The 25,624-nt window shown below is 53.3% G+C and overlaps 1 protein-coding gene across 4 annotated transcripts in view; it reads left to right on the top strand.

Annotated features, from left to right (window-relative positions):
- The window catches only part of CHST15 (carbohydrate sulfotransferase 15), a 77,640-nt gene extending 52,300 nt beyond the window's left edge, over positions 1–25,340 (top strand). For all 4 annotated transcript variants that reach the window (XM_019807918.2, XM_034663398.1, XM_034663397.1 and 1 more), the window contains 3 exons: positions 12,370–12,526; positions 20,707–20,854; positions 22,470–25,340. In XM_019807918.2, coding sequence (XP_019663477.2) covers positions 12,370–12,526; positions 20,707–20,854; positions 22,470–22,660 — 496 coding nt within the window. In that variant the 3' untranslated portion in view covers positions 22,661–25,340. The remainder of the gene's footprint in view (positions 1–12,369; positions 12,527–20,706; positions 20,855–22,469) is intronic.
- The last annotated feature ends 284 nt before the right edge of the window (positions 25,341–25,624 follow it).

Raw genomic sequence — 25,624 nt, 5'->3', positions numbered from 1 at the left:
TGAAAACTGCAACATGTTGTCCCTCCCTGGGCATAGAGCAGCGGGAACCGGTCTGTGTCTGGGCTTGTTTGGTGTGTGTCAGCCCTGTTCTAGACCCTGGGCATGGGGGGCACATGGCTGGTTGCAAGACAGGAATGGCTGTGGCTGTTACAGTCTGTGGATTCAGCCAGAGCAAGAGGGAAGATGAGAAGTGGCTCAGAAGAGGGAATGAGCTTCAGGTGGGGAAGAGTTACTCTGGAGGAACCAAAGCCAGGCTGGGTTTTGAAGGACAAATAAGAGTTTGCCAAGTCAACAAAGAATGTGGTTGAGAGAAGGAAGCATCCTGAGCAGGGAGATCAGTGAGGACAAATGTAAAGACCATGGGTTCTCATGTTGCAGAGTGGAGTCAACTTCCTACATGTATCCCTCTCTTCCTGCAGTTCTGATTTTATCTCTGAGGACACAAGTGCCATCAGGCGAGCCTCTCAATGGGGAGGGTCATGGTGCTGCCCAGGTTCAGACAGCGAGCCAGAAGCAGGACCTGCCCAGCCTGCCTCTCAGACCCAGCCAAAAGTCTGCCTTCCATTAGAAGGCTCGAGGGCCCCAAGATGGCCCTTCCAAGTAGTCACCGTGTTTTGTTTTGTTTGCTTGATTGCCTGCTTTCTGGAACAAATATTCTGTCTATTTGTAGGAGTTGAAAGTGAAGATTTCTTGCCTTTCTGGTCCTCAACGGAGATAGTTCACCAGTTCAGACATTTGCTGAGCCCTGACCCCATGTTGGGCCCTGTGGTGGGTGCTAAGCATATACATGAAGGATGAAGGCCCACCCAGTGCCTACCCTCCGGGAGCTGGCACTTTTGCCTAGAAGCGAGGCCTGGACTCTCTCATGGTGGATGTCGTGGTGCCGAGGAGGGGATGGCAGGATGCCATGGTGACAGCCTGCATCAGGAGGCTAACCCCGTTGTTGGGTTGCCTCCTACGTTAGTCATCTACTGCTGCATGACAAATCACCCCAAAACCTAGAAGCTTAAAACACCACATACTTAGTATTGCATAGTTTCTGTGGGTCAGAATCTGGCACAGTTTACTGCGTCCTCTCCTTCAGGATCTCTCCCAGGGCTGCAGTCAAGGCTTCACCAGGGTGGGGTCTCATCCAAAGGCTTGACTGGGGAAGGCTCTGCTTCCAAGCTCACATGCTTGTTGGCAAAATTCAGTTCCTCGATGGCTGTTGGAAGGAGGGCCTCCGTTCTTTGCTGGCCATTGGCTTGAGGCTGCCCTCAATGCCTTGGTTCTGCCAACATGGCTGCTTGCTTCTTCAGAGCCAGCCAGGAAGAGGATCAGCAGGCAGGTCGGAAGTCACGATCTTTTGTAATCTGATCACTAGAGTGTTGGCCCATTCCCTTGACCACGTTCTGTTGGTTAGAAGCAAGTCCTGAGGGCCAGGCCACACTCAAGGGGAGAAGATGGCAGGGTGTGCGTGTCGAGGAACAGGGATGATTGCTTACCACACCTGCTGTCCATTTCCCCATCTGATCGTCCAGGAACCTGGGCCCCAGCGGTGTGGCCAGGAGCAGAGAAGCTGCCAGCACATTACCATGTCCAGAGACAGCGCCTGCACATGTACAGTGCAGGGTGTGTTCATGTGCACATTTTCTGTGTGGGTTACTGACAGCAACAGCTGTTTCCTCGCTTTTTAAACATTGATAAAAAGTATGCAACAATAGGAATTTCTTTTTTGAAACCCGTGACTCATGGCCTATCTTAAATGGCTTATTCGCCATCCCAGCCGGAAGGGATGATAGATATTCAATGTTTAGATTTTTGGAAGAAACAAACACTTGGAGCCCCTGTTCCCATTGGTCTAACTGGGTCCCAGGCCATCAGCCCACTTGGGTCATTCCATGACCTTGCTCTTCTGTAGGGGAAGGTTCTGGGGGTTGCTTGCTGCCGGTGGGATTAGGCTAAACTGCTCTTCCCATCTACAAATTGGTGGGGGGTGGAGTTTATTTCTAGTTTCAGATTCACATTTAGCCTTTATTTCTAAAAATGATCCAAGGTAGAGGGTTTTTAAAATCAAATCAATCACTTATTAAGTTTCCAGAGAAAGATGTAAATGGTACATTTATTTTCCCCCCCTCTGGAGGAGAACAGAGGAATAGTGGAACGTGGGTAGGCTGGTTCTCATGGCCAGAAGGGCCAGCCAAGTTTCACGCTGCAAATTTCTCTACGTAAGAGATAATGACAGTTTAAAAAAGTGAACCATTTCTAGGCCAAATTGGCCTAGTTAATTAAAAAGCAGAATTTTTCTTCCTTTAATTCGACTCTAAAGTGGGAAAGACTGTTCTTTTCAGCACATCTCCTGTTAGCTTCCTGTCACTTCGTTTGTGAGTGGTTGACAGAATTTGCCTCCCAATTCAGACACCGCCTTCATTAACTGGGACAAACGGCTGGAAGGTGCTGAGCCCTCTGATGAAGTTCGTTCAGGGGACACTTGGAGTGGGGTCACATGCCATCTATTAAGGATTTTACCGTGTCTGTATTTTGGGTCTAATTCTGTGCGTAGTCTTAATGCCAGGGACGGTGTTGACCAGCACAGGATGCTTGATGCTCACGTTTTAGGATGACGGGTCCAACGGGAAGGAGAACTGAACTCAGTAAAGAGCGAGAACTTGATTTTGACCCGGGCACCTTGAGCTTTGACTCCTGGGGTGTTGTTTTCTTCATCTGCTTGTAGAAACTGACTTTTTAACAATCCAGTAGACTGAGTCAATAATTAATCTATTTATGTTGATGTACTAGGAAGGGAGGGAATCAAGCACTTAATGAAATGTGTCCATTTACATGCATTTGGTCATCGGACAGAGTGATGAGCGATGCTAAACCTTTGGACAGGAATCCTGGTTTCACGGATTTTACTCCATCTGCAAAGTGGGTGGTAAGACGTGGGTAGTAAGTGGAAAACCAGGGTCACCTTGATAGAGTCATAGCCTTGAGGGGGGGAACCAGATGGTTCCGGTTCTGCCACTGACCTTGGGCAAACTACTAGACCTCTCTGTGTCTCATCTACTTATTGGTGAAATGGGGGGAAAAGGTCCTGCTTTTAGGGTTGTGAGAATAACTTAATATATGTACCGTATTTAAATAGCGCTGGATGAATACAAAATACTATGTAATCGTTAGCTGTTATTACTAGGTCACAGTAGTAGCAAATAATAACAGTAACCAGAGTGAACACTCTACTCACCAAACAGTAATTGGACGCCTTTGAAGTGCTGCCTGTGGGGCACATGTCAAAGGGCAAAATCCTTGTCTGCCCTCCTGGCGCCTATGTCTAATGGAAGGAGTGGGACGGCCCTCAATTAAGTGACCTCAGCATTAACTCAAGGCTGCCTCTGTGCTAAGCGCTGTTCAGGCACTGCCCCACTCGTGCTTGGCAAGTAGGTGTGTGGGCTCAGTGGGGCTAAGTCACCTCCCCGCAGTCACCTGGTTAGCAGTGGCCAGGCTGGATTTGAGCCCGTGTTGTTTGAGGAGTCGAGCTGTCTTCCTATCAGAGGCTGGTCCTTGGGACGCAGACGGGGAGACAGCAGTGTGTGTGCAGGAGGGTTATGGGGCCCGTTGTGGGATAAGCCGGGGGGCCAGTGGGGCCAGCCAGGCAGAGCGAAGGGCTGGGCCATGACACAGTTGCACAGAGGTCTCCCCAGTGCCATCAGGAGCTATGTGGCAGGGCCCTTCCGAGCTGTCACTGGGGAGGCCTCTCCCTTCAAGCGGCCACCGTCTGACGTCTGCCGTCTGCCCTGGGGAGGTTTCACCGTGGGTGGAACGCGTCTTTTCTGCCGAGGGCAGATGCTGGGTGGGATGGGACGGTGAGCCATCAGCAGGATGACTCCCCATTTCCCCTGTCTTCTGGGTGGCTAAGCATGGACTCCACATCAGCGAGAGCGAGATGCCGATCCCAGGGCGATACCAAACTCAGATGGCAGGAGGCTGCGCCGACCGATGCTTCTGAATCGCTCTCGCCACTCAGCCTGTGCTGAAGATCTTCTCCAAACAGCTGAACTTCTCTAGGTCGCTGGAAGCACTGACATCACGCCACGGACACGTTCCGCGACAGGAGAGGAGAGCTGGCACGCCGGCGTCCGGGACGTGTTCTCTAGCACACGTTTGCACGAGGATTAGAGGGCAGGCTGGTCCTCAGCGCTGATGGATCTGTTATTAACACCCATAATCTTCAAGGGAAATTCAGAGAACTCTGGGGGCAAGAGCTGGAGTGGGGGGGAGAGGCCGGTGGAGCAGAGAGGTCGTGACAGCCGAGGAGTGATTCCATGCCCTGCCTCCCTCCCTCCAACTCCCACTCTCCTTGTCTTTAAGACCCTGGAGGAGGGATTAGCAGCAGTCTGCAGGAGACTTAGTAGAGTGTCTCTCAGCGGCCTGTTTCCTGGTGAATTGAGGCATTTTGCTTCTCAGAAGCTGTCTGGGTGTCACTGGCATGCCTTTAATGAGCCCTAAAAGTAGTGTGAGGTCACGTTTATAGGGCTGAGCTGGGAGCCACCCAAGGGCCAGGGGGTCGGCCTCGGATGTCAGATCAGGGAGGGCGAGCCGGCCAGGCCCCGGCCAGGACAGCGCTGGCCTTCGTGAAGGTGCTCTGACGGCCATTTGGGAGTAATCGCCTGGTGAGGGGCCACATCTTGTTACTGGGGAGAGAAAAACCATCATGCTGAAAATTCCCGTGTGTTTGACACTTTATTTTTTGGGAAACGTTTACAAAGTCGTCGGCAGTCCTGAGTATTCCCACCCGGATTGTCTGCGGGGGGCAGTGGGGGAGGCACACCGGGGAGAAGGGCCCCTTGTTGCTCTGTCTGCGGAGGCTATGAGCCGTGGACCCCCCAGGCCAGGATGGGGGGGCTCAGTCCACTCTGGACTGCCAGGTCACTTCAGGGACCTCAGATTAGTGAGGTTGGCGAGTTAAAGCTGTTGTGGGGAGGTGGGCAGCGGGCAGGGACCACTCTCTGCGGTGGGATCCCACAGCCTGGGATCCAGGCCTGGCTTTGCTGCTGCTTCAGCCAGGGGAAGCCCAGCAATTCTGTGTGCTTCCTTTCCTTCTCTGCCAGCAGATGCCTGCTATCAGGGTCACAGGGAACTGTGTGAAAGTGCTTTGTAAACCATGCCAGGCTTGTAGATCAAAGGGATGTTTGGTATTGGCTCTGAGAGGTTCTCCCCTCTGTTCCATGAATGTTGACCAAGGACCCATGATTGGATGCTCTGGAAGAAACAAAGGTGAGCCGGAACCCTCCTCCTGCTCCAGGGGAAGAGAAGACCCAGCCCAAATGCCCTCAGTGGGCTGGAGATGTTGCATCCACGTGGACACATTTAGGCGCAAACCCGGATGTTCTTCTCTGGCAGAGAATGAGACTCAGACTCATCAGTGTCACCCGTGTGTACGGCCTCGGGTGGCTCTTGACGTTTCCTCCGAGTGAACTGGCCCGGCCGGTCCTGCTTCGTTGTTCCTCGTGATGAGAAATTCACAGCTTATCGCTCAGTGAGACAGAAGGGTCTCCTTCTGGGCCATGTTTAATGGCCTTATTTCCTTGAAGGAAAAAATATACATAATCATTATCGATGGCACCTTATCAGAGGTCAGGAAGTTATTGATCAGTGATTTGCCTGTGGCTGCCGGCAAATGGAGAATGATGAGGGGGCTCTCTGGGTTTCATTTTTGTCGTCACCGTTCGGATGGCTACAGAGTGGTGGAGATGTCATGGGGTGAGGGCTGAAGCGGAAGACGAGAGCGTGCCCACCTCTTGGGGGCTCCTGCTGGAGGAAATAGGGCTGTTCACGTGTGTCACTGAAGCCGGCTGGTGGGCGCTCTGGGCGCACAGCCAAGTCGGGGCCAGCACAGCCATCGGTGAGCCCCCCCAGGAGCTGTCAGCTGCTCTCGCCGCCCAGCACCTCGGCGTCCGCCCCTGATCTTTTCTCAGAGCTCAGCTCTCCAAGACGTCTGACACGCAGAGCAGTAGCTGGGAGCGATGGCACCACTCGGGCTCTCGAGACGGAGCTAATGCAGTCGAACCTTCCGTGTGCCTTGTGGCGTGGGATCTCCATGACTTCTCCTGTGAGCCTCCCTGGGAGCTGACAGGTTAAAACCGACAGTCACTTTCTGGGGTGATGAAAGTCTTCTGGAATTGTCTGGTGATGATGCTTGTGCAGCTTTGTGTGTCTGCTAAAAACTACTGAATTGTTGATATGTGGATTACAGCTCAATTTTAAAATGGTACGAACAAAACCATTTCAAAAGGAGGAGAAGCCAGCCTCCCTGAACTAGTGACGTTGAGTGAAGGCTGGCCGACAAGCACACCATCATTGAAGAGCTAAAACCACTTAAATCAAATGAGCTGTTGCAGCAGCCAATGACTATCAGCTTATGCACGTGCTCAAAGGTCACTCCGGGAGCTCTGAAATTCTAATAAATACCTGAACACCTTTTTGTGGTTGCTGCCATTTTCTGGATGCCCAGTGCACTGCGCCATGACCACATCAGCTTTTCCTGATCGTGGCAGTGAAGTTCGTCGTGTTTATCCTGAGCGTTTGTTTGCTGCTCTGTTACGCATCGTGATTGCTTTTCTGTCTCCTGTAAGTTATTAACTAGTTCTCTTACAGCGTTCCAGATCACCGTGCACCTCAAACAATCAAAACGTAAAAACAAAACGCCAAGCCCATCAGCTCCCATGGCCAGCACCCCGCTCTTGTCGGCTCTTGAGTTGGCTCTGTCTTTAAACTCTGAGGCCAGACCTGAGGTCTCTTGTGTCAGGGGCCTTGGGGCTCAGGCAGCCGTGGGTTGGTTTGGGCCCCAGCTGCAAAGTCTCCTGGGCTGCGTAACCTTGGGAACTCCCTCATTTCTCCAAAAAGCCAGTCTTCTCCTGAGACAGGGTGATGACCCTGAGCTTGTGTCTCGGGTTGGGGAGCAGGTCTTGCACACGGAACGAGGACATGTGCGCAGTACCCAGCACAGGGCCTGGGGAGGGGCGGCCGCATCGGGGTGGACCACGAGCTGAAGCCCCCAGCACTTGCGCGAGCCTGACGTGCAAGGGCAGCTGACGGAGTAGTGGCTGCCACCGTTGTTGTGGCGAGCAGGCCCCCCACCTCTGCTCACTTAGGTTCTGTGTCGTTGAAGAGAATCATCACTGGCCTTGGCGTAACTGTCTTGATTTTACCTGGTGGGGCCTTCAGTGATGGCCCTGATAGCCACTCCTCTGTCCCCATGGGAGAGATGTTGTCCCTTCCAGAGGCCCTGGGTTGAGGGAGCCACCCCCCCCCACGCACATATTCTCTCCCGCTCCCCCTTGCAGCCATGCTGGGCCCCAGGACCCCCGCACTGCCCAGGCAGGAGCTGAGCGCACTTCTACGAGGGCCGAGCCCCTGTCACGGGGCCTCCTAGCAGCCTTCTAAAATAACCATAGCACAGAAGGCCTGGAATGTATTTGGACTTATATTTGGAATTGCTCTTGGAAACAGTCCTAGCCAAATGTAACACCCATCTGTTTGGGATGGTTGAAGAGGAAGACAACTAGATAGTTCAGGAGAAGGGGGCTTGGCAGCCCCTAAGCTGCAGGGGGGCTGGCTGGGAGTCAGGGTCAGCTGGCTCTCACCCAGCCCCACCAGCCTTAACTGCTCCTGCCACCGGGGCCACTCACTTCATGCTGGACTGTCCCAGCTGGAGACTTTTTGCCTTGCCTCAAACTAGTTCCCGAAGCTTCTACCCACTGGTCAGTCAGTCCTTCAGGAGCGTGGTTCAGGTCTCCTTCCAGCCCAGGACAGCCTAATAGACATTGAAACTTATTCTTTCTTCTAAGTCTGTCTTCTTCAGATGGAACAGCTCCTTCCCCCCACCATTCAGTACCCAGCGCTGAAGCAGTCAAGCATCCTTTGGGGTCCCAATCTGCCAGGGTGGAGCATTGTGACACCCTTCCTCATTCTCAATGCCATACCTTTGTTAATGCATCCTGAGGTCTGCATAAGTGTCCGGGAACTTCTGTGATGGTTCATTACGAGCTTATGTCGGCTTAACCTTGGTGTATTTTCCCTGCTGGCTTCTCTCCCCTACTTCATCATTCCACAGTTGGTTTGCAAGACCAAAATGTGGATAAATTTAGACTTATCTCTTGTTACATAGATGTGCCTACTCCAGCTTTTGGATCCTTATTCTTGATACCTTCGCTGCCCTTCTCAACATTTTCTGAATGGTTTTAAACCATCTAAGTGGCTTTCAGTCATCCTTGGTCACTACCTGGTCCTTTCCCCCTAGAAAGCAGCTGCGGGGAAATCATAGCATTGAGTATTTGCTGACATTCTTATGAAGCATGAGCCCCATTCTTCGGGGGATCCAAACAGCGCTCCCCCAAAAATGAGAGCTCATGCTTTTCCTTTGCCTTCTTTCTTGTGTCTCTGTGGGAAAGCCGGCCCTGTGGCCCCATCCAGCTGCACACGTAGGACTCTGCCAGGGTCTCAGGGTAGGGGAGAGGTGCTGGCAGAAATGACTTGTCAGTCTTCCTGGCAATTCGGGATTAGAACCTGCCTGTGTTTCCTGGGGCTGTTGCAACAAATTTCTGTAAACCTGGTGGCTTAAAGCAACAGGAATGTGTTCTCTGGCAGTTCCGAAGGTTAAGCCTAAAGGCCAGGTGTCAGCAGGGTAAGTTCCTTCTGGGGCTTCTGAGGAAGGGACTGTCCCAGGCCTGTGTCCAACTGCTGCTGGTGGCTGACAGCCCTGGGTGGTCCCCAGCTTGTGGCGGTCATCACCCTATCCTCTCCCTCTGTCTTCACGTGGCCTTCTCCCCTGTGTCTCTGTCTCCTTTGTAAGGACACCAGTCATCGGATTTACAACCCACCCTATATCAACATAATTTTATCTGCAAAGACCCTATTTCCAAATAACATCCCATTTATAGGTACCGGGGACATGTTTTGGGGAGACCTACAGAATCCACATGGGAGGGACGGCCATTCGTTGTGATGAATAAAGTTTCTGCTCAGATGTTTTTGACAAAGTGGAATGTGAAGGATGTTTGGTTACAGATATACGTGCTAGCATGCATGTGGGCTCGAGGGAATCCCGAGGTCCACTGCACATTCTGTGGGCAGATCCAGGGTTCCTGGAGGGTCTGAGGGGCTAGGGATACCCGCCTCCGCTCTACTGAGGAGATAGGCCTGGCCTGGTTGTAAAAGGCCTTGAACCTGACTCCCAGAAGGTGAGGTCCTGAGTTCATTTCACCTCACCTCAAACAGATGAAAATCTGTAGTCCTCTCCACCCTCCTGCCCCCTACCAGGGCTGGCTTGGCCTGGTTGGAACCTCAGACACGTTCCAGGTTGTTCCCTGGGATTACTTCCTGATATCTAAAGAATTACATGGCATCAGCAGATTCTTCATGAAGTTACTTGATGTTTAAAATTGAGGCAGGTTTAGGGGCTCTTGTTTTATTTATGGGCCAAACGTCCACAAGAAATATTATTACTACAAAATCAACTCTCGGTATGGAAAGCTTGACCCAGTGGTTGGGTTTTTAGATAGTAATTTATGTGATAGAATTCCAGTTCCACCAGGGAATGTGGGCAGTCCTGTAGGAGTCCTTGGTAAGAACTCTGGTCTTAGATTTCCTATTAAACACAGATTTGATGACAGTTTCAAAGGCGTCTGTTACTTTTTCTAGACAGAGTTTCTTGGCCTGGGCCATAATATCAGTGGGACTGGTAAGAAATGTGTGAGCCGGGAAGGGCACCGCATCAGACTCACAGCCACATGGTACGTGTGGCACGTACGGCTGCATTGCTGTTTGGGGTCCATGCAAATCTGATTTTGGCCTCTACCCATCAGCCTCTAGGTTATACTATGACTGGCCTGCAGTGATGGGTGTCGCGATGGACGGGTGATGTGGGACCCTGTAACAGGTGGATGTATATCATCCTGGGTAATGTGCTTGAGTAGGCACGGATCGGGGGGGGGGGGCGTGAACTCACTGAGTCATCTGAGCATCACTAATGATGAGTCTGGAAACAGGGCCTTTTGAAGAATTTAATCAAACAGGCTGAGGTCTATAAAACTCTCCCATTCCAGGGTGTGTGTAGACTGTCTGTAGGCAGATCCCAGGCATCTCCAGACTTCTCACAGGTGTCCTCTGTGGACACGGGCTGTGGATGGATTCTAAAGGGTCGTGTCAAAGGCCCTGTGTCAAATGTCTGAGGTGAAGCAGCTCTGGTCGCTGAGAAGCCACGCTTGTGTTATCAGTACATCTGCATACCCTCCTGGTAGAGGGAGGGGTACGGGAGGAACATTTGCAGCTGGCCTGTGCCATGGGGGCCCTGTGGTTTCGCCCCTGTGGGTGTGGCTGAGTGCCGGGGTCAGGCCGGAGCATGGGGAGTAGTTGGCAGGACAGGTGTGTACTCCTCAGACATTTGGTACAGAGTAAGATTCACTGACTTGCCTTCACTGGAATGAGTGAAGCCACATTGGAGAAGTTAGGGAAGTAGAAAGTATCGCGTTAGCAGGAGAGAGAACGTGCGTCCTTGGAGCGAGGAGGCCACCCTGCGTCAGCCGCGTGTTCCCACAGGCAGGCCAAGGACAGTGCGTGAGGGAAGGGTGCAGTGCGGAGGTCACATCGGAGTGGGCATCAGAAAGGCAACAGGCAGAAATGAAGAAAAACAAAAGATGAAGACGTACCCTCTCTGCAAGCAGAAAGCAGGAAAAGTCGTGGGAACTCACGACTCAGTTCTGTTCAAGAAAGAAGTTGTTTGGTGACAGTGGCCTCACGGTACTGTCAGGCTGCAGTATACCATCTTACCTGCTTTTATGGATGTTCAGAGTCCTCCAAACGAGGTGATTGGAAAAGTGCCACTGTGGTAGGTCTGTGACCTGACTCCATCCGATGCAATCGGATGCCATCTGTGTTTTCAAAAATATAAAATATGCAGGTATGTGCTTGAGTAGGGAACAGAAAATTTCTGGAAGGCTATTTCAGCAATTGATAATGAAGGTCACCTTTGGGAAGCAGGACTCCCAGTTAGGACCACCAGAGAAACTGGGCAGGAAGACTTTCCATGGGAGCTGCATTTATCATGTTGTTATAACTCATCTTGTCTTACTGTTTGTTTATGTGATGTAAGAAAAGAAATATTCCATGCTTAAAAAAAACTGTAATGCTGAGAGTCCAATCAAATATATTTGCAGAGGATTTATTGAAGGAAGGAAGGATAGAAAGAGAAAGAAAGAAAGTGAGCAGACCCTTATCCTGGTGCTTGTTCAAGGCTGGAAGGCAGACTTCATTCAGGACCATTGCAGGGGGTTCGGGACACAGTGTAGGGACAAAGACTGGCCTCAACTCTGGGTACAGCAGGGAAAAGTGGGAACTTATAGCCAAGGAGGAGTGGGGGTTGGGGTGTTGGAAATTACTGAGAGGACACATCGAGGTAAGTGGGTCAGGGTTTTGACCAACCGACCTAGCAGGATTCCGGCTGAAGGCAGGCTGAGGGGATCAGACATCTCCTAGGGGAGGTGGGGGGGACCAGGAACCCACCGCATATGGAGGGTAATCAGATATCAGGGGGGGGGGGATTCTGACTAAACCGACCTAGCAGTATTCTTGCTGAAATTGGGCAATTCACAGAAATTGGGCAATTCACGGATGGGTGTGGCCATCTATAAGGTGAGGCCTAGTTGGGAAGAAGGTTTAGAGGCGCGCCAGTAAAGTTCGGTCAGGAAGTGGCAGCGCCAGTTCCCATAGGAAGACATGACACATCCCTGTGGTGGGATATGTGTGAACGAACCCATGGACAAACAAACAGGGTTACAGGTGACTGCATGCATATGGGGGGGGTGTTTTTATATTGTGTTAAAAAGTAGGTTCCTACCAATCTAGAAAGACACATCTCACAATTTTTTTTTTTTAATGTTTGAAATGTCTGTGGAATGGGCAGGAATTTCACAAGGAACTGTAATGTTGTAAGAGCGACAGATGTTCTTGTTGCCTCAGATGGGGGAGAGAGAGATCGGAAGGAGCATAACATTTTCATGGCCTGTCTTCGCTCTTGTACAGTTTCTAAGCTCACTGGGACAGGGAAAGCAGGGCTGCATGCTCAACAGGCTGAAAAGAATAAAGAAAGTACTGGTGGCTTGTCTGGGGCCAGTGTAGACGAGTCTGAGTCCAGGAGAGTCTGGGTGGCCCTGGCAGAGGTGGGAGGTATGAGAGGAGGTGGGAAAGTGGCCCATCCACAAGGGAAAAAGAGAAATGGCAGGGTCCTAACGAACAAGATGAGATCGTGTGATTGCATAGTGATTGTCATTGTCACCCAAGGAGCGTGATTTCCCATTCCCGGGTGGTAAAAATATCCATTTATTTTATTCACAGGTTGTACTCTGACTATCTCTACTTCGCAAGTTCGAATAAATCTGCTGATGACTTCCATGAAAAAGTGACGGAAGCTCTGCAGCTGTTTGAAAATTGCATGCTCGATTATTCCTTGCGTGCCTGCGTCTACAACAACACGCTCAACAATGCCATGCCTGTGCGTATCCTGGAAGCCCGGCCCCCTTCAGAACAGGCGCCTTGGTGCTTATTATGCAGGCGGCATGGTGGATGGGATGGAAGCATAGAAACACAGAGAAGCATTTGAATGTGCAGATGCCTCTCCCCAGGCCTCTGAGCGGTGGCTAATGCGCACACAAATATGCACGGACTTAAAAACTGAAAGGGATGGGCCCTTTCAACTGGCACCAGGCTTTCTTCCCTGCTCATCTCCCCAGTACAATACTCTCTCCTCCCTCTGCAGGGAATGAGGGCGCATTTAGGAAGATTACCATGTAGTGAGGCTCTGAAAACGCACCCTGCAATTAGGATTGGCAGACACAGGGACCCAGCTCTCAAATAGTCTTAAGCATGTTCTCCAGTGGTGGATTGCTCTGGTGGTTTAACATACTGCCCACCAATGACTTCTAGTGTTTCTTCGGCAGGGCCTAAACAGAAAAATGTTTTCCCTTGATCTCTCTTTTATTTTCTCTTATTCGCTTTCCGGAATCTAGCTGTACATTCTTGCCTTTTTTTATGCAAAAAAAGGCTGCTGGTGGTGAATTCAGCACACTTGGGTAAGGGTGGTTTTCTACCGCACAGCTCCTGGGTTGTGTGCATGTCTTTGCACTAAATTTGTGCAGCGGGAAAGCCTTCCACAGGAAAGCCGGGGCTGCCTCTGTCCTGGGGTGTGGTTCACAAGTGGTGCTCTCTGGAGCGCATCATGTGGTAAGGCAGACAGATGTGCTGAAGGTGGAGGCTGGGAACCCCCTGGGTGTGGGGAGTTCGAGGTCAGAGAGTTTCACCGCCTCTTTTTTGTCATCAAGGCCATCCTCTCTGGAAGGCAGGGTACTGCTTCTGTCAGGATGCACTGGGCCTCGAGTTGGATTGAGGCTCTCCTGCCAGAGTTTTTAGTTTGTCAGAGAAGCTACAGACAAGGGCACAGATCTGCACAGAATCTGGCCAGAATCTGGTAGGGTAGAGGAGTGGCCTGTGGAGCCAGACGGTGCAGTTCCCAGCCTGGGTGTTTACTAGCCATGTGACTCTCAACAGTTGTTGTAGCTTCTGTGAGACTCCATGGCTTCCTCATAAAACAGAGCTAATACCACTGCTTTATTGGGCTATTGTAAGGATCAGAGCGATAGTTCATTCACATGGAGGGGAGAAATAAATAATCCTTTTCTTCCAGCCATCATAAAGTCATTGGTTGGGGCTCCGTAAATCAGACTGACAAAAGACAGTTTCACAAGAGGAAAAAAACCCAGAAGTTTATTAACGTGTGTGTTGCAGATACACATGTCCCTGAAGAGTAACTCAGAAGGATGGTTAGAACTCAGGCTTATATAACGTCTTAATAGGAGAAGAGTACATTTGTAGAGAGGTGACCAGACAAAGGGAAAGGACTTTGAGTTTCTAGAACAGCAAATTGTGGGAAGGCAAATAAACGTATGAGGGAACTAATGGCCGATAAGGGTGAGTTTTACTGAGGTTTGTTATGTCAGGTCCTTGGTACTGTCTTAAGGCTGACAAAGGTCTAGAGTTGTCTCCAGTGATAAACTTTGGTCCATCCTGGTGGAGAGGGGAGGAAGGGCACCCTTACAAATTTATGTACTGCTTATAGGCCAACAGGGTGAGGGCAGAGAGCTTTTCTTATATCTGTGTTTTCAGTTGCCTTCAGCTCAAAATAATCCTTATACCAAACTGGTATATTTCGGGGCAGCATATTCTGCCACCCTTCACGTGCATTCATTGTCTCGCTGTGTCTGTGCCTGGCACCTGGGCTGGAACTGCAGCTGTGGTAGGACAGGCATATCCTTGGGTTCCGGTGCAGCCCCATCCCTAGTGGGCAAGTGACATAGAGGCTGGGGCAGGAGCTGTGGCCCCCAGCAGAGGCCACCTGGACACAGGGTAAGGGGAACTTCCTAGGAGAGGTAATGTTTGAGCTGAGCCTTAAAGGATGAGTCATCCAGGGACATGGAGGTAGTGAGATGTTCAGGTGAGGGGAACAGGATACGCAAAGGCCAAGGGGTGAGCACCGGAGGGCATTTGCTATAGCTGCTATAGCACATGGTCTTGTGGGTGGTGGGGTGATGGCAAAAGGGAGGTATGAGCCTGCATCACCAAGAATCTGGTGTACCTTGGAAGTCTGGACTTCATCCTGAGGGAGATGAGTCCTCAGGGAGGGCTTAAGGAGAGGATAGTTGTAGCAGTTTTTCATTTGAGAAAGATGCCCAGTGTATGGGGCCCCGGGGGGTGGGAGGGTGGGTTGTCTCCCAGAGACAGGGAGGCTAGGGTGGGTGTGGGATGGGATTTCTGGAAGAGAACTGGTGGTGGAGCAGGATAGGAGAGAATGGAAGTTTCTAGAAATAATTAGAAGGAATAGTGGAAAGGATGTGCAGATGGATTAGATGAGGTGGCGGGATCAGAGCAGAAACCACGTGTTTTCTGGCTGGCGTGCCAAGTACCGTATTTGCTTCAAAATGGCTCTGGCTCTTAGCTGTTGCTTTTATTATGATTATTTATGACCATGAGGGTCATCCACGCAGGGCCTGTTGGAGAGAAGAGCCACTTCCCAGAGACATTTCCTGAAAATTCATTGATGTGGTGTGAAATGGGGACGGGCCTCACTCACAGCTGAGACTCAGTTCGTCTCCAAGGACATACACTGGGTGCCCATTCTGTGCTCAGCACTGTGCTCAGTGCTTTAAGAAACCCCAGCCAGGACATGACCTGGAATGGAGGGTGGGCATGAGGCAGGACAGGGAGAGTTGAGGTGACCCTTCCAGCTAGCGTGGTTCAGAGAAGGTGCTGGAACCATCCTCTCCCAGTGCTGCATAGCACGCTTGTCGAGAGATGAAATGGTTACTCAGAGTCCAATAATTTGGACCAAAGAGAGGCCTGAAGGGGCTGCAGGGCCTGGCACAGCAAGGAGTGCAGTCACGGAGGTGAAGCCCCTAGTCTGGGTGGACTCTTGGTTTTATTTTATTTTATTTATTTATTTTTTAAAGATTTTATTTATTTATTCGACAGAGATAGAGACAGCCAGCGAGAGAGGGAACACAAGCAGGGGNGAGGAAGAAGCAGGCTCTCAGCAGAGGAGCCTGATGTGGGGCTCAATCCCAGAATGCCGGGATCACGCCCTGAGCCGAAGGCAGATGCTTAACCGCTGTGCCAGCCAGGCGCCCCAGACTCTTGGTTTTATTATCATACAATGTAAAGCATGCGGAAGCAAGGAGGGAAAGACAGGAAGGCCATCACATGGGGGGCCGCTGGGAGCTGTGTATGTGACTCTNGGTTTTATTATCATACAATGTAAAGTATGCGGAAGCAAGGAGGGAAAGACAGGAAGGCCATCACATGGGGGGCCGCTGGGAGCTGTGTATGTGACTCTTGGCTCGGATCCTAGCGAGGCGTGAACTAGGGGGCTGTAGAGCTTGGGAGAACTGACCTCAGCAGGCCTAGCTATTTTATCCATCATCGCTGTTTTCAGCGCAGACTGATGGCGGGAAGAACTGACTTTTGCCACATGCATAGAGCTGTTGCCATTCATACGTGTTCCTGTTCTTATCGCCTCTTTTACCCGCTGAGGTCTTGCTCTCCCACATCCCAGGCTGTGTGACTACTGAGTTCTCTATTCAGGGGATCACGCGTTAGACACTCTGAGAGGGAGGCACAGGCATGGGCTTTACTTCGGGCCTTCTACAAGCAAGCGCTTATGCTGGCTGGATTTGGGTGGGGAAGGCCAGGCAGGCGGGGTCGAGCTCCTGACTGGGGGTGCGGCTTATTTCAGGGGCTTCACATTGTGTCTGTCTCATGGAAGAGTGAATGTCTGACGTAAACGGGATATAGAGAGTGAACGTCCATGGCACCGGGCACTTTGCGCCCCCCAGAGCTTGCCGGGCCTCCAGCCCCTTGGCACCTTTGCCTGTGAGAGCAGGACGATGGGATCTAACCTTCGCTCACTCCCGACGCTGCACCAGGCACTGCCTTGAGCTCTTCTGGTGCATCGTTCTCCCCTCGCACTGCCCTGAAATCCATGCCCATTTTACAGATGAGGACACTGAGGCCCACAGACATGAGCTCTCTCACCCAGAGACTTAGAGCTGGTAACAGGCCTCGTGTTCGTCCCAGGTCCTGTGGCTTTCAGACTCATGGCATTTCTACCTTAGCTGGCTAGCTCCTAAAAGCAAAGGTCCGAACTGGCTTTTTTTCATTTAATCTCAGGTTTTGCTGAGGATGACGAGCTGGTGGCTTAGCAGACACCTCTGGTCAGAGAGAGATGCCCAGGAGCAGAATGGGTAGACTGGACAGGGGCTGGCAGGCGTCACAGTTCGCAGATTGGCCGTTACTCTTCAGCCCCTGGCCAGCTCCTGGGGGAAGAGCCAGGCAGTCAGGAGCAATGGGGAACCCTCCTTTCGGGAGTGAATCTTCAATTCTCGGATGGGGGAAGCAGATTTCCCTCCAGCTGTGAATCCCAGCTCAACCACAGCACAGGGAGGGCGATCATTTTCAAACACAGGTGGACCTTGGTGCTACCTCCCCTGCAGACGTTCGTGGCCTTCCTGTGGCACCGGAAGGTACCAGCCGNCCCAGCTGTGAATCCCAGCTCAACCATAGCACAGGGAGGGCGATATTTTCAAAAACAGGTGGACCTTGGTGCTACCTCCCCTGCAGACGTTCGTGGCCTTCCTGTGGCACCGGAAGGTACCAGCCGGCCCGGCCTCCTCCTCCACGTCCTCCCTGCCACCCCTCCCCACCACTGCGCTGCAGCCACATGCTCTCCTGTCAGGTCGTCCGGGCAGCCTCTTTCCTCAGAGCCGGGGTTTGCAAAGCGTGTCCCTGGACCAGCAGCATCAGCGTCCCCTGGAAATTTGTCACAAATACAAACTATCAGGCTGAGCCGCAGACCCCAGAATTGAGCACCTTGGGGGTGGACCCATCAATCTATCTCACAGCCCTCCAGGCCGATCTATTGTCCCCTTAGGTTGGAGAAAGGGGTTCTAGCGCCTTTTCCCACTTCCTCCCCCAGGGACATACTTCTGGGTGTGGCAGGGCTTCTTATTCTCCCGGTCTTGCTTTCATCTGACCCCTGTTCTCTGTCCCCACCCTGCTTGTTTCCCTGTAGCATGGGCCACAGCCGGTGGTTCCAGGTGTCGGTTTCTTCAGCAGCTTAGCTCTGTGTCCCCCTGAGGCTCCAGGAGGCCAGGGACCGTGTCGGTTACATAGCAGCACGTCTCCATTGGCTAGTGGGGCACCTGGCGTGCTGCATGCCCTTGGTTATTTGCAGAATGAATGAATGAATAAGTTTTCAACACTAGCGGATCGCAGATGGGCTGGATGGGGAGTTCTGCCTGAAGCCCCGATCGGGAATGTAGATGCTTGGCATGGCGCCTGTCTGGGAAGAGCCCTGTACCCACCCCTCCTTGGCTCTGTCCCTGTGTGGGGGAAAAGCCCCAGTGGCGGGGACCTGGCACCAACTCCTCCTACTGATGGGCCTCCCAGCTGACCCCGGGGCCGGCCCTCACCCCTCCCTGGGCTTCCCTTTCTCCATCAAGAGTTGGCTGGGGCCGATCACCGCAAAGGCTTCTCAGTTCTGATGTTTTGTAATTTTTTTTTTTTAAGATTTTTATTTATTTACTTGACAGAGATAGAGACAGCTCGCGAGAGACGGAACACAAGTAGGGGGAGTGGGAGAGGAAGAAGCAGGCTCATAGCAGAGGAGCCTGATGTGGGGCTCGATCCCATAACGCCGGGATCACGCCCTGAGCCGAAGGCAGACGCTTAACCGCTGTGCCACCCAGGCACCCCAGTGATGTTTTGTAATTTTAAATCTATCAGACACTTCCCCTAAATACCCTATTTTTCTTCATTCCATTTTGATTCCCTGACCTCTGTGGGGGAAAGACAAAGAAGAACAATTCTGAGGGGGCCCGTCCTCGGTGTGTCTCAGTGGTGCCCGGTTGTGGTAGTGACACTGCACGCACCAGAAACTGTCACTCGGGGCGGCCAGAGCTTTCATGGAGTGGACCAGAAGAGGGGGTGTTCAGGGGACCGGGGAGCCTGCAGCTGTGGGAGCCAGCCCACCTCCCTTCCGCTGCAGAGCCCCCCTACCCCGCCGGGGCCATCGCTGCCTCTGAGGGAAGAGCTCGCTGCAGGAGGGCCTCAGCCAGCAGGTCGTCGTCCTCCTGGGAGCGGCAGTGGGGCCCTGCCCACGATGGGCACAAGCGGGCTTGCAGAGAAAGTCTGTCACCTGTGGCCAGGTCAGGAATGGGTTCCCGCATCCTGTCGCAAACCCCAGTTTCCTTCATTCTAGAAAGCTCAAGTCCCAAAGGCAGGTTCTCTGGAAGAGATGGCCCTCGTGAGGCTGGTCCTCTGGGATAGGGGCTGGCATGAGCCTGACAGAATCGACATGCTCTGTGAGGCTGAGGGCTCGAGAAGACCTTCTCATAACGGTTTGTCCTGTGTTACAGGGTTTCGGAGGCTGGCACGTACTCATTTTCTCGGTGGCTTTGGCCCAGCCTGGGGTCGTCTTTATGGGTTGGCGCACAAGGAAGCAACAACCTGGGGGCTGGCGGCAGCTAATGAATTCTGGAGACAGCTTATCCCCTCTCACTGTTTTTCTCCCTCCGCGTCCTCCCGCGTGATTAGAAAAATAATGAAATGGGAAAAGAATAGCGGGAGAGCAAAGTGGGAGCGCGGCTGGCCTCGTGCGGCAGGGGTGACAGAGGAGCCCCAGCCCTCAGCTTAAGGAGCCGAGGCTCGGAGGGGGCACCTGGGGGCTGAGCACACGCCAGACCAAGAGCTTTCCACACGGGGACAGTGGGTGGGCTGGGCGTGGGGACGGCATGGCCAGGCCACCAGTTGGGACAGTTTACGCTGGTGGCAGCCGAGGGCTGGCAGCTTGGGGACTGGACAGGAGCACCAGTGAGGAGGCCGTGACGGCGGGGTGTGACCAGAGGGTCTGACACGAAGCGAGGCCGAGGCAGCAGATGGAAACGTTGGGGAAGGTCGCCGAGGCAGAGCTGCAGACAGGAAGTGGAGCAGGGTCCCCAAGACTTGGGGAGGGCGGGGAGCAGGAGTAGGAGCGCAGGAGAAGGGGCCTCAGGGAGGAAGGGGAGAGAGCTATTCTCCTGAAGCTTTGAAGAGCTTAGCAGCAACTGGGAAGTTAGTGGGAAGGTGCCAAGACCGCTCTCACTTCTGACATGTTTGTAAGTTGGGGGTCCCCAAAACTACTTCTGGGGTTCAGTAAGTCACTGGAAGGAATCATGGGGCATGCTGAAGACTGGTACTCGTGGCTACAATTTACAGCAGGGAAGGGGTACCCGTTAAAACCTGCGCAGGGGAGAAGCACATGACCCGCACCGAGCCTTGGCAACCAGGGAAGCCCAGCCAAGCCTTGATGGCCAGACTGTTTCCTGGGGCTCAGTCGCATACCACCTTTACTGTCCAGCCCCTGCCGCAGGTCAGACTGATTCTGTGTTCCCCAAAGCCCCCGTCGTAACTCATGCTGCTTACTGTCGGGGGGCCTGGTGCCCGAGGCCAGCTAAGATGCTTATCAGGCAGGACATCCTAGGTGACCTAGAGGTCCCCTCCCAGGAGGCGAGGACAGGGGCCAGACTTCCTGCTGGATAAGGTTAATTCTTCAGTGTGCAATCTTGCCAGTTGGGTGTAAGAGAAGGCACAGGAGGACGGGGATCCCAGACACGCAGTGGCAGCATAGAGCACTGCTGCATTTGGATGTCCACACAGCCGCCTGGTCACGGGTGTTCGGGTGGCCCCGGGCACTCGGCGGTTCACTCTGCTGGCCTGTGCCCAAGGCGGTTTTCACAGCCGTTGTGGGCTGGGTGTAGGAGCAGAGACAGCCAGGTCACTGTGCAAAGAACGTTTGCACTGTTCATGCGTGCGTTCTCAGCCTCTTCGTTCACCTGATTCTTTGCTCCGAAACGTGTCACGCCGCTACCTACAGGGTCGTCGTGAGGATTCAGTGTGACCCTGAGTAGGAACCTTTTGTGTGGGGAGCTTGGAACCCTCCGTGAGGGCTCAAGAACGCCTGGCTTTTAAAATCCATCCTTCGCAGGCAGTCGTTCGCTCGGATAGCTCTTCTGGTGTCGCCGTAATGCTTCGGGGAAAGTGTTGGGGGAGTGGCTCCCGAAGTGACGCCCGCTTCTTCCTTCATTCTAGGTGAGGCTGCAGGTCGGGCTGTATGCTGTGTACCTTCTGGACTGGCTCACTGTCTTTAACAAAGAACAGTTCCTCGTTCTTCGCCTGGAAGACCACGCATCCAACGTCAAATACACCATGCACAGGGTCTTCCAGTTTCTCAACCTCGGTAGGAACGTCACGCGGGAGACTGTGGAGCTGGCTTGGGCTCCGTGGACCACGGCTGGCTGTGGTGCTCTCTCAGACATGTGCAGACTCTGTGCGCTGGGCCGGGCCAAGCCGGGCAGCTAGTTCAGTAACCCTCTGTCAAGTGCAGGGCCTGGTGCAGGGGTGGTGAGGGGTCCCTCGTCCGGAGCTTTCAGTCCAGCAGAGGGAGAGGGGAAAGGCACAGCTCAAGTAACCAAGTAACTGGTAGAATGACATGGGGGAAGGGTAGTACCCTCACAGTAGGTTCGTACACATGACTTGGGCTCCCAGCTGCTGAAGGATGGAATGGAAGACTTCATGGAAGGAGTGGTCTGTGAGCTGAGCCTTGAGGATGGAGTGAGATGTCCGTGTGTGGCTGGAACAGTCCTGCGGAAGCCACAAGGCTTGAAGGAGGGAATGGACAGGTCATTGCATCATCCCAGGTTTTGGGGGACCCCTAGAGTTGGGGCTACATGGCTGAACAGCACGTCTAGGAAGGTTCGCTGCTCCCCGCCATGGCAATGGCCGGTAGCGGTGGGTATGTGGGCACGGAGTACTGCCCATGTGGATGGACGCCCACGGACTGCTTAAAAGTCTACAGCAGAGCTCCTATCCCTTCCCAGGACACCTCCCGAGGCCCTGTCCAATGATCTGGCCTGGGAATTTTGTTGATGAAATATTTCTTGAAGTATGTTCACCTACCACTGGCCTTGGAACCCTTTTGTCATGGGTGAGCTGGTGACATGAGGCAGTGTGATTACTTTTCCCTTTGAAGGCCCAGAACTGTTTTTCTTTGTTTTGGCTGCTGGTAGGTCCTGTTGCGTTGATGAGCTTGGCTTCAGCCCCGACAGTAAGGCCTGTTCTGTTCCTTCTATCACACACATCCCAAGGACGCTGGATAGGGTGTTCCGTGTAGAGCCTCAGGACCTCGGCCAAATTCCAAGGGCCTAAGCAGTGATCTGGTTGGTTAGCCAGTGAGAGGCCTGCGGTCCAGAGGGCTGGGGGTGGTGGTGGCCGGCTTGTCCCGGGCCTCTCTCCCCACCGATCCCTTTGCTGCAGGTGGAGTTTCAGGTCATGGGGTCTCTGGGCACAGGTGGCCTCCCCCAGCCCCCATCTCCACCATACCGCACAATACACAAGGTGAAGTAGGGCCCAGCCACAGGCCCTTTGCATCAGCAGCCTGAAGCAGAAATGACACCGGCAGAATTCGGTCAGACTGGTCAGCAGGAAAATCTGAGCACATGGACTGTGCCAGGCAGGTCAGATAGTTATCCAGGGACAGGCTGACGGCCACGAGAGCCGGCCCTTTGTGGCTATGTGGCCACGAAAGCAGGAGGTGAGGCTGGGTGAGGCTGCATCCCCCAGTTCCTGCCGCACTTCCGGGGGCAGGTGTGCAACCCCAAGCCAGGAGTCCCTGCTCTTTCATGCGGGCACTTCCGCTTTCCACCCTCAGCAGCTCCGGGATGGGTCCAGCCGAGGAATTTTCATCTCCCAGCACTTCAGGGGCACTCCTGTCTCAGCACGAAGCGTGGCTGGGATTTTCAAAGTTCCTTCCTGCTGCGCCTCCGGCCTCATGGGAGTTTTTCTCTGTGTTCCAGGGCCCTTAGGTGAGAAACAAGAGACCCTGATGACAAAGAGCCCTGCGTCCAATGCGCGGCGTCCCGAGGACCGGAACCTGGGGCCCATGTGGCCAGTCACCCAGAGGATCTTGCAGGACTTCTACGGGCCCTTCAACACCAGGCTGGCACAGGTGCTCGCCGACGAGGCGTTCGCCTGGAGGAAGACCTGAGGGCCGAGCTCCCGCGGCAGGTTCCACTGTGCCACCACGGAAGAGTCTCTCTGGGGTGGGGGGGCCCTTTGACTCACAGCGTGGAGAAGACCCTGAGATTCTTCTTCCCCTCCCTAGGCACCTGTTTAGTATAACCATTTGTGGTGTGAAATGACCTGGCAACTGACCCTTCACAGAGCTCCTCCCTCCAAGGCCATCGGGAACTCCACCTGGGAAACCGTTCCCTCCTGCACTGGAGCCGCTGGGCTGAGGGAGTGAGGCGGGTGGCGCCAGGCAGGGGCCGTGGGGGAGGTGCGGCTGGGGTGCCGATGCTGGGATCTGATCGAGCACGCCAAGGTCATGCCACCACGCTGGAGGTCATGTCACCATGTCGGAGGTCACGTCACCACACTGGAGGTCACGCCACCACGCCGGAGGTCACACACCACGCCGGAGGTCATGTCACCACGCCGGAGGTCACGTCACCACGCCGGAGGTCACACAACCACGCCGGAGGTCACACCACCACGCCGGAGGTCACGCCACCACGCCGGAGGTCACGCCACCACGCTGGAGGTCATGTCACCACACTGGAGGTCATGTCACCACGCTGGAGGTCATGCCCCCATGCTAGAGGTCACACCACCACTCTAGAGGTCATGCCACCACGGTAGAGGTCACACCACCATACTCGAGGTCATGCCACCGTGCTGGAGTCACGTTACCATACTAGAGGTCACACCACCATGCTAGAGGTCACGTCACCATGCTGGAGGGCATACCCTGAGGCTAGAGGTCACATCACCATGCCGGAGGTCACATCACAGCATTGCCAGAGCTTGCACTTCCATTCAGTTCTGAAACACGTTCAGGTCAATACCTTTATTTGGGCAGAGAATGGAGGCTCTTTCCTTTTTCTCCTCTTTTACTCCAAAGCCCACCCTGTATTCTCTTTAGATGTAAACCCTGTTCACTTCACTTTTACGAGAGAGAAAAAACTGTCGATTTTTTGTGGCACATTCGTTTCTCGGATCATCTCCCATTCTGCCCTTGCATTACCTACGTTTAACTAGAAAATGAATGTTTAAAACCACTTTCTGCATTTTGTTAGCCATAGCTCTCTTCTCTGCCTCTTTACATGTTTCTTCCAGAGTTTATTCCGTTTATAATCAGAATACAAATTCAGTTTATAATTGGAAGGGAAGTTTTTGCTGTTAATGCCAGACTGAGCAACTTCCAGGAATTGAACTCTTCGTGGGAAATCTGGGTATCTTGGACCCCCCTCTTGCACTCAAAGTCACCAGCAGGCCTGGAGGGTGTTTCAAGTTGTAGTTTTGGCCACAGACACACTCTGTTGCTCTGCCTTCCCCTGGGAATGAGCTCACTATGCACATTCTCCACCACGTGCAGCCGGAGGCCCCTACTATGTTCACAGACTACAAGATGCTTGCATTCTGTTTCAGAAACAGTGTGTGAGCTATACGTGGGCCGAGCACGGTATGCTGGGATTCTTAATGGAACTTTCTGGGCCACTTGGCAGCTTGGTTTACCAGTGGATGGACTAAAGGTCTTGTTATTTCTTGGAAGTGATGGGGAGAGATTGAAGAGGACACTGGAACCCACTTGGCACGCAGCCCCAGGTGGGACCTCAATGAAGCTTTGCCCTGGAGTGTTTTCAAGGGAAGCTTCCTGCGAACCAGAGCTCTCCGGTCAAGGTCCCATAACACCAAAGTGAGAGATTGCAGATGGCTTCGTGTTCAGCCATGACTCGCAGACATGTGGATTTGCTCAGCCGTCCGGCCGAGCCACCGCGATCTTTCTGCCATCAGGTGTGGGATGTGCAGCCCGTTTGAAGGTGTGCAGAGGGCGGTCAGAACTGGACGGCCGAGCCATTTCTGCTCCTGAAGGGGCTGTGTGTCCTGAAGATCCACTTTGTGGGACAATCCCCCCTGTCCCTTTCCCTCACAGGCCGCACGCGAAGCGGGGCACTCGGGGGAATCTGGCCTTGGCACGGTGGGGGGCGGGGTGCTATCACTTGGGCGTGCGTGTGTATTTATTTGCAGTAGATGGTGTGTGTGTGCGCGTGTGGGCACTGTTCCTGAGTGTGCTCCCTTCTAGTTCTGTGGCTGTTGGGGTGCCTCCGCTCTGGACACCACCTTCTCATGGATTAATTTCTCTGCCGACCGACTTGGAATTTCCAGTACATGTTTCGCCATCTACTCCAACCACAGCGACAGCAAAGGACTTTGCCTACACACTCCCGTGCATGTGAATAACATGTGCTGTGACTCTGCTTCTTACAGAAGTATTACCGGAGCTATTATTTCCAATATTATTTGGTTTATTCTACAAATCTTTTTATATATGCAGGCCCAGCCCTTCGTGCCGGTCTGTGCCGTCCAGACAGTTTCTGTTAAGGGGCCTTTCTCTGGAGGGCATATGTGTCGCCTCTGCTTTCTCGCGTCCAGGCCCGGTTCTCCTTGACAGCCCCGGGCGGTGGCCCTCGAGCCTGTCATCCAAAACCAAAGTGAAAGGGAGCATTTCTCATGACCTGGTATTGAAGTGACTTTGTGTCCCCAAAGCCGTGTATCGGACTGTATTCAGTTGTACACCCTTAGTAGTGGAAGGTATGTCCAGTGAGCCACAGTTACGCTGTACTTTTATTCATATTTAACATTAAATGTGGACCCCTGTGACTCGTCCCGGGAGTGCATGCCGTTCCTCGCCCTCTGAGCCCCCGTGGTGGGTTCTCCGTGGCGTCTGCCGCGCAGAGGAGTCTCAGAAATCGGGGTCTCACGTGCGGGCTCCCCACGCACACTGGGTGAGTGGGCCTCCTGCATATGGTCACGGGAGAGAGAAGATCACAGAAAGAAGGGCTCTGACGTGACCAGTGACTCCCCACGAGCGGCCTGCTGTGGGTGTGCGTCCGGGTGCCAGGGCCCGCCCGGACCCCAGACGGGCCTCACGTGACGTCAGGCGTGTGCG

The sequence above is a fragment of the Ailuropoda melanoleuca genome, chromosome 6, assembly GCF_002007445.2.
Source record: "Ailuropoda melanoleuca isolate Jingjing chromosome 6, ASM200744v2, whole genome shotgun sequence".
Lineage (NCBI taxonomy): Eukaryota > Metazoa > Chordata > Mammalia > Carnivora > Ursidae > Ailuropoda > Ailuropoda melanoleuca.
Note: the sequence above shows the minus strand (reverse complement) of the source record. Positions and strands in the feature narration are given on the sequence as shown.